Here is a 14,875-nt window from a genome sequence, read left to right on the forward strand (position 1 = left end):
CTATTCTTGAAGATTTGATAGTTCAAGTACTGAAACATCCGAATATTCAAATATTTGAAGATAATAAAACGTGTGCCATCGCCGATCAATCACCATCAAAAATTCTTAAGTAAAAAAAAAGAAAGTACTGGTCGTACGTGGATCGATCCGATTCGACTACCTTTCAGATTAATAGTCGAGCGCCTTGACCACTGAACCACTGTTACTACGCAACAATTGATTCGTCTTTAGTTTGTTTACGAGTATAACACACGCGACATATTTGATTCAAAATAAAGGAGTTTTGTATTTTGTTTTTAAAAAATCTATAATGTTGATAATTTAGTGAATACAGTGATATAATGCCCTGGAAGTCCTCAATTCCTGTGTTTTGACAATCAATCTGACTATTAACAAGCTAGTGTTTTGAGCGACCGGAAAATGATTTTTATTTAGTCAAGCCGGAAGAAGTAACGCTTTAGATGAGTGGTTAGCGTTATAGTTTCGTAATTCGGCAATCCGTGTTCGATTCTCACCTTTGCTGTTTACAATTTTTAAAATGTTTCATTTACAAGGCTGAGCTCCAGTTGGATGCTGCTAAATGAAAGATAATCTCCAGTGGAGAAGTTCAGTGATGATGTAATTCTGAAAACAAAGTAAGAAAAATGAGTGGAGAAAACGATTTACAGAGTTAATTCTGTTAATGGTACTATATTTGATATTAACCGTTAATTTCGTGCATTTTTGAATTGTTATTTACTGACACTATATTCTCCTCTTTTCTCCTTGTGTCTCAATGTGTATATTTGCACAAATATTAAACAAATCACGAATCATCAGTTATATTTGCAACCAAGGGGGAAATACGGTTAGTATGGATAAGTTCTCCAACTCGTTTAAGTATTATCGAATTTTGCATTTTTAACATTTACAAATAAATTACTGCGTACCAAAATTTAGCATTTTCAAAAGTCATTTAACGAATAACGAAATGAGACAAGTTCTTCTTTCGAAGTAACATTGCGTGTCAATTAGTGTCACCGGAAACTAGGAGGTCAGGCCCTGTTAGACCCCCAAAATTTTCATTAGGGGGTGGGTTCTTCCTCTGAATGATCAATCCATACTTTAATTGATTTGCAGGTAGGACTATTGTTATTATTTTTAAAACTCGGCGCAAGGCTTTGTGTTTACTTTAAAAAAATAAACTAATAGATATAAATAAGTTCATATAATCTATCCGTTTATTATCTGATATGCATATACAGTATGTATAGTCATTGAAAGTAAGTTAACTTGTTTATATAATCCCTCATTTGAGTTAATTATAAGATCATTTAAGTTCCCCGACTGTTATCTTCTCATCGGCGCCTCTGGTGTCCGTAATTTTTTTCCTCTGTGCTGTGTACTGTGAGTACAAATATGCAAAGACTCCCTTTTGTCGTTTCGTCAGCCAGCGTTTTGCCTACTCCTGCACAAAAACACTCTTTACGATTTGTTCTTTTAACAGGTGGGGGCAACTTCGTGCTGCTGTTCTAGCTTCTCTACCAGGCGGAATTAATCTTGAAGCGGACGTTAGTTGGGTTGCCTAACTCACCGATTTTGTACCTCAAGGATTTCTGTGGCCCACTGTACACAAGTGATCGCCAAATCGTCGATCGCGAGCTACTAGTAGCTCTCGGGGATATTTTCAGTAGATCGCATTATACTAGATTTCATATTTACTAGAAATGTAAGTTTATAGGCAATAAACAAATGTAAGACTTTTTTTTAAAAAAAAAGTAGTTGGTAGTTCTTTTGATTTGTAGCTCACTAGGATTTATAAACGGTACGTAGCTTAGATGCTTCATAAGTTTGGCAATCACTGCTATACGCTGTACTTAATTTATGTTGCCTGCAATTAACTCAGGTATTATAAAATTTATCTTAAAATGTGTAGAATATTTTTATTTTTAGACTTCTCTGTCCTGTAATAAATTTTTAAAATGCAAATTACGCTATATAACCATATTTGTAATATATTGACCTGTACTAAGAATAAAAAATATGAATAATAACGAATTTAGATATAAAAATGTGTTTTAATGATATGAGTGGGGCAAGAAGTGAGTAACAAGTACAGAACACTGGCCTATAAAGCTTCATTATTATCCAGCCTGACCTTCCGCCATGCTAGACCGGATAGTCCAGAATCTACCATATTTATTCCTTATCTGAAAAAAAAGACCAACGCAGTCGCAATAGAAATTTTTAAATAAGATACTAGTACGTTTGCTTTGATCAAAAATTTCACTCCTACGTGTCTGGACGTGAGCTTGGTATCCTACCGTATCTAGAAGAAAACCATCTTCCGCTCAATGGTCTTCATTCACCACACGTTTTGAGTTCAAGAGTACAGTTTTCTTTCTAGGAAATGGAACACCAGGTAAAATGTCATTTTATTCTCTACTATCTCTTCCCAGTTATTTCATGCTTTAATGATGCGTTCATGAATGATGTAACTAGTTATTTCATAGAAATATCCGTTCTGTCAAAGAATGCACGAAAAATATTGTTTGGTTTAGAACATTTAAAAATGAAAGATGGGATGAACTCGTATGGTATTTGACTACAATGTGAGATAGGAAATAAATATGTATGATATCAAGTCGTGAGTTTTGCCACAGAAATAAAGGTTCATTAACTTCCTTGTTTCTTGACAGCATTACGCGTTCAACATAAAATAAAAGTTCAATTTCAGTTACCAGCTTCGACGGTTTGTAAGATGATGAAATTACTGTTTGTTGTAAGTACATGTAAATGACATTTTACTTTTTCCTGAGTTCCTTTTAATTTTCATATTTGTTTACCGCATACAGAAAAGTAGTTGTTTTTAACTATTTCATGAGTAAGTAAAACAGTAAAATGAATTATTATTATTATTTATTTCACTATAGATTTACGAATTTTATTGGACTTCCATTTTATTATTTGAACAGAATTCTTACTTCCTACGATACTAAACTTCATAAATGCTGTGTAAATTCTTTTCTCAGCCTATGGTAGCTGCACTATCCGATCACCCTGCCTTGGGAGCATGGGAAATCATTAACGAACCAGAAGGTTCATGGAGTTTGGAAAGTAGTTCTAATCCTTGTGAAGACTCTAGTGACTTGGACAAATTTGGAGCCGGATGGGTTGGAATTAATATTCCTCCAAGCAGGTACTTTGTGACAGGGACTTATCATATTAAAATTATCTATCCTAAAGATAAGAACATGAATTCTATTTAGTGCATTTGAAACAATAAAAACAATTAATAAATAAACAGGTGTTTCAGGTATTTAAGCTCTATAAACTAAACATATTCCAGCTTTGACTAATTACACGTAAAACTGGTGCGTGAAAAATACGAAAAACGTGTAAAGTACAAGAAAACCAGAAACAAATCTACAAATTAAAATAAAACATTTGTCGCGCTGGTTATTATTAGAACAAGGGAAAAAACTTCACGATGTTTCTGCCAAAATTGTATGGGCTCTCGCTGCATTTTTCAATTTTCTAAACTTTTATTCTCATGATTATGTTTTAACAACATATCATAATGTTTTATATTTTAAATTCTCTGTGATTGACAAAAGTGTTTTAGGCGTGAATCCACGGTGAAACGAGGGATGGTTATGCAATGCAACAACAATGCTTGCTTTTGATATTTATGAGTCTTCGTGGTCACCGTACTTGAATTCTCCTGCCACCCATTAAGACCTACTCCACTTCACAGTTGCAGTCTGCTATTTTGTAGCTTTCAGTTTTCAGTGTTTTAGCCGCTCCGCAGTCTGCAACGAGAGTAAAACAATAAGGCAGGGTTTCCTGAATTAATATTGAGTTAATACATTGGAATCGGACATCTTATAAATTAAAATGCTAGGTAAAATTATTGCTTGTTTGAACCGATTAACTCATTTCGAGTTGAATTTCTGCTTAGATTGAGAGCAACAATCTGATATTCACGATATATTGAAGCTTCCGTTATCCGCTTAAACTGAACTTGAATATAAATCGGAAACCAAACTGCAAATCATTCTCTTAAACAGGCTGTAAAGTAGAACACATTCTTTCCTAGACAATAAATTAGATAATATATCCTTTGTAGCTTTCGAGTTTTAGAAATTTTGTGTTCAATTTTGCTAGAAAGATATTTTGGTTCAACCAACAAGAGGCAAATGTAATGAAATTATAAGACTTGAGTTTGGAGAAAAAGTTCCTTCATTTTATTGTAAAAAATGTATATCAAAAAGTTTTATTCTTAGTCAAACAATCAATATTGTTTTGTATTTTTAGAACTAGCAATTATATGATATATATATATATATATATATATATATATATATATATATATATATATATATATATATATATATATATATATATATATATATATATATATATATATATATGTCTAATACTTAATTAGGTAAAGAAGGAATTTTAAAAAAAAGGACTTTTGACAAACAGTAACATTTATTGTGGACTAATGAGGTTCTCCGGCAGTCATGTAGCGTGAAGAGTAATTAGAAAAACAAACAAAGCTGTTATGGAGAATCTCAGGGTCTAAATGAGAGGAATTATTGCTTATAAAAAGGTAAGGGAAAATCCAGACATCATCCAAAAATCAACCAGTAACTCATCTAGTATTTATTCAAGTCTTAATCCAACAATAGCTGAACAACATGGGTGAACAATTACTATTATTACAATAAGTTATATTTTTCACTTTTATATATTAAAGGTTGTCATTTGTATAGGCTCCAAACTCAGCGAATTGGTTTCCCAAGTAATAATAGAAATTTATTTTGTATCTTTAATCTTTCAGTTCATAAAAAAGCCTTGCTTGTATTAAAAGAAGAAATATTAATCTGTAAATTTAACATTATCCTTAAAATAATATATAACAGGCAAAAATACTTGCTACGAAGGATAAATACTCAAAAACCTTATTTACCTAAATATTTAAACACAAAGAATCACACACACACACAAATATTCTTTGGATATAGTATAGAGAAAAATAGGATCGCAAATGCGTACAGCTTTATTATTTATATTGAATCTTATAAAGAGAAAAATGGTTCATATTTTATATCCGAGTTTGAAAAGTAAGAGAAGTAGCACATTTGCATCCTGTCTATCTTTCTTGGTATTAGACAATTTATATATTATTGCACGCCCTACGTAAAAATTACACACATATAGCTATTTAAATACACAGGCCTGCAACCAGAGTGGGGTTAGGGGGGTCTGGCCCCTTACACTTTTCGTGGTCCTTCCAGACCTCAATAACAAAATGCTATTACTAATACAAAAAACGTACTACACCATACTATTTAGCATGACACTACAATTAATTATGATAGTGTATAATATATAAAAGCTACCAATAAAAATGCAATTATTCTTTATATATTTATATAATAGGTCTATCTCATTATATATATATTATTGTGATATAAGCTTCGTATTTCAAGCCTACGTTCATCGTTCAGGGCGCCCTCTCCAAATGTCCCTTCTGGATCAGCTACTGACTATAGGAGATCACATCACAATATTTGTTTTATGTGATAGCCAGCATTATAAAAACATATCTGTAGGCGTTGGCCCATATCATGTAGTATGTGTGTTATCAATTTTGGCTAAAATCCACTACAAACGAAGCAATTTGCTCACAAACGTGTTCTTTGTCTCTAAATTTTGCACTGAACACTTCTAGATGGGCAGAGGAGAGGAGGGAGGAGATCTAATGTTATCATGGAAATTACAATTGTCATCTTGATACAATAATTATTATCACGACATTGTCGAAACATGAAAACAGTTGCTCAATGCACTTGACTTCCAGAAGTTTTTTTTTTTTTTAATATGGAGTACAACGCTGTCAATAATTGTTATTTAAATAAATTGTTTCTGCACTACTTAATTTAGCCCTTCTCGATGATCTAATGGCTAGTACGTGTGCCTTTGGTGCGTGTGGTCCCGAACTCACACAGAGCACAAACTATTTAATTTCACAATCATCAGTGGTGCCCACCCCCCCTCATGTCCATGACGCACCCCCCTCAATTGCATATCCGTAGTTGTTCTTCCATGAAAAAAAAAAAATCTTTTCGATTAATTTTTACACCCTCTCAAACATATTTATATAGATTTTTAATCCCCCCCAAATATTTCAATGACGCAATTTGCGTCATAGCCCCCCTTGTGGGCACCCCTGCAATCATTCACTTCCACCAATCATCCGCCTCCTTTAATCTAAAGAACATTAAAAGGAAAGAAAAAAATAATTTTATTATGCACTTAATTTTTCTTTTCCTTTGTTCCTCAGATTTTTGACATTCATTAGTTGGCAATCGGACGCCATACACTCTGTCGACCGTAATGCGTCAGTGACCGTTGGAGTCTGGTCAGTTTACGTGTTGTCTCAGAGATTGGGTAACGGTAAGTGTTCACAAGGAGTTGATAGTTTTAAGTAGCCCAATTATTGAATTAAGAAAAGTTTGCTTCGTCTACAATAGATTTCCAGTAAATTTTTAGGACTATGATATGCGTTTCCTACTTATAGCTTAACGTAAATTGTCTTACCTAATAAGATCATTAAGAGCAAAATATGTTAGAGTGGCTTTAACCGTCGCTACTAACATCATTCTGAGTACAGCGTCCATTTTGAAGATTTCCCAACAGTCTTCTCAGCTATTAAGTTAGCATAAAATCAGAAGTTGGAAATCTCGATTGGGGTTTTATTTACAAGTAGTATATAAGTATGAGGTCTAAAGGGTATATGCCACCGTTAGAGTGAGAGATAAAGAGAAAACAAGTTTCTCGAAAGCTACACATGAGAATGTACCCTCAAGCATGGATGTGATCTATCGACTGATGTTTGGAAATATTTTAGTTAAACACAAATTAAAATTTAAGAGTTAATATTAAGAAATAGTTTGCAGTGCGTTGGAGCAGCTGCAGGTGGGAACACGATAATGTTTGAAACATACTGGCGACTTTTTTGTGTGTTATAATAACACCTTCCTCATAAAGCAGTAAATAACTTCAGTAGGAATTCTCTACCTAAGTGATAAGACACCTCCAACTACAAGAAACTAATACAAGTTACAGTATATATTCATTATGGTGTATTTTTTATTATTATTTTAACAGCTTCTAGCTAGGGATGGCCAATTCCAGAATTTTTGCTTTCCGGAATGCGGAAAATAAAGTCGGAAAAATACCGAATTTCGGAATTTTTCCGAAATCCGGAAAGTAAAATTTCCGATTCCGGAAAATTTTGGCCATCCCTACTACAGCTCACAGATGACGGGAAGAACCGTAAAACAGGGGAAACGGGGAAAGGTCAACGACATGGTCAAGTCCATTTTTGGTTTTTGAGGTGTGGTCTATACTTAGATGTCGTCTGCTACTCCGGGTAGTTATCTATGTGCTATTCCGTGGTGTCATTTGAAACCCCCGTGCGAAAAGTGGGCGAGCCCATACCTACGTCACACTACTTCTGCTAGGGTTCTTCTCGTCATCTGTGAGCTGTACAAACCTTTCACAAAAGCTATTCTGTAAATAAAATATTTGTTTAGTTTTTAATTGTTAAGCAAATACATTAAAAATGCTATTTTCTTGTTTTAGGTTATTTTATATTTTTAACCCTAGAAAGAACAAGGTGGTCCATTTTGTCCGCGAGTTCTTATTCGTGTAGTTTATACTGATTAATATGTATTCAGAATTCTCTGGGGGGGGGGTTGTTATTCTTTCTTTTGATGAAAGGTTCATCTTCGATTTTTTTTCAACTGGAATATACTGCATTGTTTTTTCCTTTGTAAAAAAAGTAATTCAATTTGCAGATAAGAGTATGGTCTTTCTAGGGTTAAAGGACAAAAAAGGCAAAAATAGGCGCTAACACCTCCTTTAAGGAAATCTTGGTCACTAAAACATCGTGTCAAGAGTTTCATAATTCGTAAATTATAAATTCATAAATCGTAAATATCCAAAGTTTCATTGCCGTACTGTTAAAGGGAAAACATAGGCATTTGCCCTAAATCCGAAGTATAGTTATGATTAAGGATAAGTAACGGAATAGTTTGAAGAACGCGAAAGCTCTTCCCTGGGCCGACATTTTCTCTTATCGTAACCTTATACTGGCCGAAGTGGGTATTCAACGAAAAAGTGTAGACAGATAAAAGCAGACAACAAGATGTTAAGTACTAAAAAGCTGAAAAATGACGAAGTAAGAAATCTTTTCGTTGAAAAATTCGAAGAAAAGTACTCAAACGAGAAACGATAAGTGCGGGTAGTAACAGATAATGGAAGCATATTAAACCTTGCATACAGCAGACTTTAGAAGTGGTAGGTTAATGCGAACACCAAACGGCTAAAAACCATGGGTTACAGAAAAGATGTTGCAGAAAATGAGGGAAAGGAAGATATGGAAACAGGTTGATACAGAAAAGGGCAGAAAACGTACAGGAAGTTAAACAACGAATTAATAAGAGGAACAGACAGATCAAGAGAAAAATTTTACATAAGAAAATGCAAAGACAGAATATTCAGAAAGAGTTGCGAGATATGAGGAAATGTACGAGAAGTTGAAATCTATGAAACTTCGAAGGAAACAAGGAGATATTACGAAGACAGTAGAAAATAAAAATGAGAAGGTAGCCAGCGAGAGATGTAAAGTCCTGAAGTCTTACGAAGATTAAAAAAATATACTGAGGACTTATATGAGAGAAGGAATAGACAGTGTTGCCTACATGTTGAGGTAGAAAATGAAGTACGCAATATTATAGCATTCTTTGGTAGTATATGAGTTTGAAGAAGAGATTAGAAATGGAATGACCAATACAAATAATATATCAATCGAATTCATTAAGAATATGAGAGACAAAGGTAAGAAGGAGTTATTCCAGCTCTGCAATGTAATATATAAAATAGAAGAGATTTTCTGGCCAAAACATTTCCTGAAGACGATCATGATGTCGATGACTAAGAAATTGAACTCAGAGAAAAGTGAGGATTACAGAACTATTACTCTCACATAGCATGCAGCATAAATTTTGTTTCGAATACTGAACAAAAGTTGTATTGAAGAACAAATATAAGAGTTGAGAAGGAACAGTTCGTATTCAGATGTTGAGGAGATGCAATTTGCTTATTAAGGATAATCAGTGAAAGGGTTATAGAAAGAGGTGTATGTTACATTTATTGATCTTGAAAAGGCAACTGACCTTTTTTGTGTGAAGAAGCTTCAGGCCTGTGCCTATGTCTTCCATGTTATGAAACTTTGTTAGTGGTTGGAAGTTCTATTCATTGGCTATGACTATAACTAGCGAGATCGAAACCTTGTCTTGAGAAATATTTAAGAGTAAGGTCAAAATGTCATTTTCATCAACACCTTTTTGCAGAAAACCTTTAACTTAAAATCTTCCCTAAATGGAATGATGAAACAGCAATTCTATTCATAGGACCAGACCTTGAGATACATTTTCAGCACCCGCCAAGTGAACTGTGTGGTGGACAAACACCTTATGCGTGGGTTTTCTCGGGGTTCTCCCGTTTCCTCTCACTTCCTTAATTCTCCTAATTTCTCATAATCACCGTCTCCTTTAGCCTAGCCGGCATAATCGTGGGACGTAAAGCTTAAGATTTCATTTCATTTCATGAAGACATATTTATGAATGCGCCCCTTTGCTATACGTTAGAAGTCACGAGAACTCATTCAACAAAGTAGTTTCTTGCTCACAGCATCAACGGTGCCGTAAATAACAGCACCGCTCCAACACAGAATTCGACAACCTGTTCAAAAAGAAACTGGCAGCTTTGAACGACTTCCGTATCGGTGCCGGAACGAATGACAGCAAGGACACTGGTGTGTCGCATCACAATTGTTTAATATTTTATAGCTCTTGTTACATGAAGAATCATAAGTGGTTTCAATACGTCCTTTTGACCCATCCAAAGGATTGTGTTGCTAATTTGCTAGCTATATCCTTTATGCACTTTGATTGATATTTATATAATTATGTGCAGGATTATTATCATCTATTATTGACTAGGCCAAATATTTTTGTTACATTAAAAATCTTTTTAGATAATGGAATACATTTTTACTATTTCAATTTCACAGGGAACTTTTATACTGATGAGTGTCTAACTGGGTCTAATGGTCGACCATTGGGATACCTTGATTTCTATCAAGTCCATTCATATGAATGGCAGGGATCATTTCCATCCAATTCGCCATTCAGTGTAAGTTAATGATAATAAGTGTTTGTTCGTTTTTGTATTTTAATAAAAGCGTATCTTATATTTGAAATACACTAACTATAGTCACTTTAATGCTAAAAGTAATTGGTATTCGATTGCACATATTCAAGATATTCATGCATTAACCTTTCAGTTTATCTGTTAACGTTGAGTAACGATTGAAAATAAGTTACTTGAGGAAAATTACTATCCGTTTCGAATAAGGTGTGAAAATTGACAACTAGCACTAGTTTAGGGAGAATCAATTTGACTTCAATTTACTTTCATTGTTATGCATAATTAATCTGTACGAACAATGTACATTACTTTACACCAGTGATGACCAAATGACAGCAAAATAATATTTATAATAGGAGAGCTACTGCAAAAGTTTCTGCAAACTACTACTAATATAAGAGGTGCTATTATAAGAGCTTATCCAAGAATTGAAGAATAATGTTCTATGTCAAGACATTTCTTTACATAAAACAACTTCAAACTGCAAAAGGGTATCTCAAAGATTAGCAGGTAACTGAGACCATGGCGAAGTCAGAAACTCATTAAGGGGAAACACACACACACACATGGGTGTCCAAGGAGGAAAGGTCAATATTTTGGGAAATGGTAGTATGGGTGATTCTAAGCAAAAAAGTTCGTATGAACATAGGTCCTAATCTCAACAGTTTGAGAGCTACAAAAGGTTGTGAACAATTTTTACTTTATATTGCATATTGTTCACCCTGTAGTTATTCTACAGAGATGCCACATACAAGATTTGAAAGGTGATGGAATGACCTTTCCAACGATATGCAATATGTGGCAATGGGATCTTTGGAAGAGAAGTTATTGAGGGACATTTTGAATCAGTATTGCCACCCAATTTCTTTAAAGAACCTAAACTTTCTCAAATTTCCCTCAATAGCTTCCCTTCCAAAGACAACACTGCCACATGCTGCATACCATTGGAAAGGTCATTCAATCGCTATGTAAATCGCTGTCTTACCTCTGTAAAATCGTTACAGGGCGAACAATACGCAACAAAGTCAAAAATGGTTCACAACCTGTGCTCTCAAACCGTTGAGATTAGGACTTACAAGGGTTCGACAAGAAAATTTAAAACGTTTCCAAAAGTGTGAAAATCATACCTAGTATGGTGTGGGACCTCCTTTTGCGTCCAAAACAGATTGGATCCGACGTGGAATGGACGTATACAGCTCCTGAATCGTAGTGTATGAAATTTTGTACCATTGTTCCTCCAAAACACGCTCCAGTTCCTTAAGGGATGCTGGTGAAGGATAATGAGACCGAACACGCCTTTCTAACTCAAACCACAATGGCCCAATGATGTTCAGATCTGGTGATTGTGGGACCCAGGGGAGGTGTGATAACTCCTGGTCATGCTCCTTAAACCATGATTTCACCGTTATTGCAGCGTGACAGGATGATAAATCATCTTGGTAGATGCCATCACCATCAGGGAACAATATTTGCGCCATGGGTAGAACCTGGTCCACCAAAATGGCCTCATACGCCTTAGCATTCATCATTTCATGCAGGGCTATGATAAGATCTGCAGTATACAACGATATCACAACATTTTCGCTTTATTTTGACCTGCAGAAGAGTGCTCTGTGGTCTGTGGGTACCATTTTTTAGAACATCCGATATATATATATATATATATATATATATATATATATATATATATATATATATATATATATATATATATATATATATATATATATATATATATATATATATATATATATATATATATATATATATCTTGACTCCGTGGGGTCACGGTGGCTCAATGGTAGAGCGTTCACCTCTGGTGCTTGGGATCCCGGGTTCGATCCCAGCCCCCGCCAAGTGAACCTTGTGGTGGACAAACACGATTTTCTCGGGGTTCTCCCGTTTCCTCCCACTTTCTTCATTCCATCATTTCATCCATTACTTATCATCACCGTTTCCTTTAGCCTAACTGGCATAATCGTGGGACGTAAATCTCAAAGATTTAATTTCATTTTTCCTGACCACGTGTTGGCTACAGCAGAAGCCACTACTACCATCATTAAGCCATCATGTGATCCAAAAAAGTACAATAGCAGGGCCAGTAACAAGGATGGACGAGAATCCCCGATCCCACCCTCTCATTATGAGGAGTAGACACAAAATACAGGTTTAGCTGGAATTAGTTTAGTACGTAGTTGTACACCATTCAGTAGAAATTTCTCCTGATTGAAAATATCAGCATTAATATAACCCAATAATTTAAATGACTGACTTAAAATAGTGAGAAGAAAACGTTGTTTAAATCTTAAATTACTATCGGCCACACTGGTCAGATGACCTGCAGTATCTTTAAACCACATTGGTGTTTGAAGATGCGATGATTTATCACTAGCATTATATTTTAGTAGTTTTTCAATATACGATCGATAGGGATATGTATGTGAGGACTAGGAAATAAGTTGATTATTCAAATAAATTTGCACTTCGCTGAACATTGCATTGAGAAAATCATTTACAGGGCCAATTTTCTTATCGGCAGAAGTTAAATTAGAACCATCTGTTTTAATAATTTTACCTTTAATATATAACATTATATGAGATATATCAATATAATCATTACCATGACCGGGAACTACAGACTGTATTGGTGCATTATCAGATATTGAAGCCACATGCTTATATGGAACTATTTTATTACCTATAATACTTGTTTGAGTAGGTAAACCCGCAAAAAATCTAATTCTGATTACATACACTCACACTGCATTTTTTCTTACAATTAATATTCTCACTAATTAGTTTGGTAATACCGTATTACGTCTGCCAAAATGTAATTTTACACATACACTACCATATTGAAAAGGAAGTGGATTACCTATACTATCTCTTAAATCAATAATAATTTGATCAAATTGTTTACGTTGCACAGTGACATAATGCGGACTCTCAAAAATATGTATATTACTAGCACCATACTCTTTAATATTTGTATTTATAATACGTAACAATGGAGCTATAGAATCACCTACCAGTTGTGGTTCTACAACATCACTATAAATATACATAAGTGTGGGTAGCGATTTTTGTAAATCAGGTGGATAACGAGCAGGATGCACAACTGGAATATCTTCTTGTTGTATATGATCAAAACCTAGTATTCTGGATAGTTCGGGAGATAGACGTACTTCTATAAGCTTTTCCTGATCTTTTCTTATCTACTAACCTCAATTCCTTTTACTGATGCTTTAACTTTTAATTGTAAATTTAATATATCACTTTTATGATTAATTTGAGATAGAATATCTTCAACATGATAATAATGCCCTGGTAAGATTTTAGTTATGTTCCAGCTTTCTGTATTCATGATACGGTAATAAATATTATTAATATATTTGGAAACATCTTAAATGAACTTGTATAATATACTTCAACAACAGCTGTCTCCCACACACTTTTCTCTATCACAAGTGGATGATATAGTTTGGTAGTATAACATGACTGAGTATTTTGTGGAAAATATTCCATAGAACTTTTACTGGGTAATGTGAGATAAAACCTAGTACTCTGCTCCATACTTATCAATTAATCAAAAATATCACTTTCCCTCTTCTTTGTCTCCTTATTACCACCTGTCTGTGCGAAATGAACTTTTCTTCTTTTTCTCTTGCTTGATCCTACCACTACCTGATTTATTTTAGTTTGAGCTTTGCTTTTTAAAATTATATTTTGCTTCTTGCCAACGTGATTTTAAAGCCTCGTCAATAGATCTATTAACATCTAATATTTCTCTGTCTATCTAACATCGCTACATTAATTCCTGTACATAATAATTCTTTACCTACTGTTTTAGCACCTTGTTTTAATAATGGAAATACACTACGAAATAAATCACCTAAAAATTTCAATACCATATCCTTCTTGATATGGTGCCCCCTATACACGTTATACCCACTTCCGGCTTGATGAGTGTAGTATTTAAAGTACGGGTCATTCATTTTTTGTTGCTAAATACACAAATATAACATTAATTTATAATATTGTATTGCGGCTAAATGTCTTTAAATATGACACAGGAATCCATGAATTAAAGGAAGAAGGGTACCTCCGCCAACGAACAAGTACACGTTTACCTTTAACTTCTTAAATTCGTCTGTTTCATAAACTTTAGGCAATGGCACTCCTTGTAATTCCTCTTCGTAAAATGTACCATCAATTACATCACCATTTAAATCCTCCAACACATAAACTACTTTCTTTTCTTTACATAGCACCCGTTTTATTTTAAATATTTCCACAGTCCAATTTCCTTTGTACCCTTTTTGAAAATGACGTTTTGCTTTACTAATGCGTATAGTATCACCTTCTTTATATTTTGCAGCGTTATTATGAGACGATGGTTTTATTAATTTATTCTAAACTTGTTTAAACGTATCTTGGTTCACACTGGCAGATGGTAATTGATGAGCTCTATGGGGTCTAGAATTATATGACTGAACAAGTTTAGGTAGCACATCTATGTAACGGTAAGACTTCTTTGCTGTAAAATATTTCCACATTCGTTACCTAAGAGTTCGATTAAAACGTTCCACTCCCCTTGCCTTAATAT

At 34.2% G+C, this 14,875-nt stretch overlaps 1 protein-coding gene across 1 annotated transcript in view; it reads left to right on the forward strand.

The window, feature by feature from the left end:
• The window catches only part of LOC145685312 (mannan endo-1,4-beta-mannosidase-like), a 150,781-nt gene that overhangs the window by 66,775 nt on the left and 69,131 nt on the right, over positions 1-14,875 (forward strand). The window contains exons 3-5 of the mRNA XM_081757684.1: positions 3,012-3,178; positions 6,335-6,447; positions 10,133-10,254. Coding sequence (XP_081613810.1) covers positions 3,012-3,178; positions 6,335-6,447; positions 10,133-10,254 — 402 coding nt within the window. The remainder of the gene's footprint in view (positions 1-3,011; positions 3,179-6,334; positions 6,448-10,132; positions 10,255-14,875) is intronic.

This window comes from Thermobia domestica, chromosome 5, assembly GCF_964235325.1.
Source record: "Thermobia domestica chromosome 5, izTheDome1.hap1.1, whole genome shotgun sequence".
In the NCBI taxonomy this organism is placed as follows: Eukaryota; Metazoa; Arthropoda; class Insecta; order Zygentoma; family Lepismatidae; genus Thermobia; species Thermobia domestica.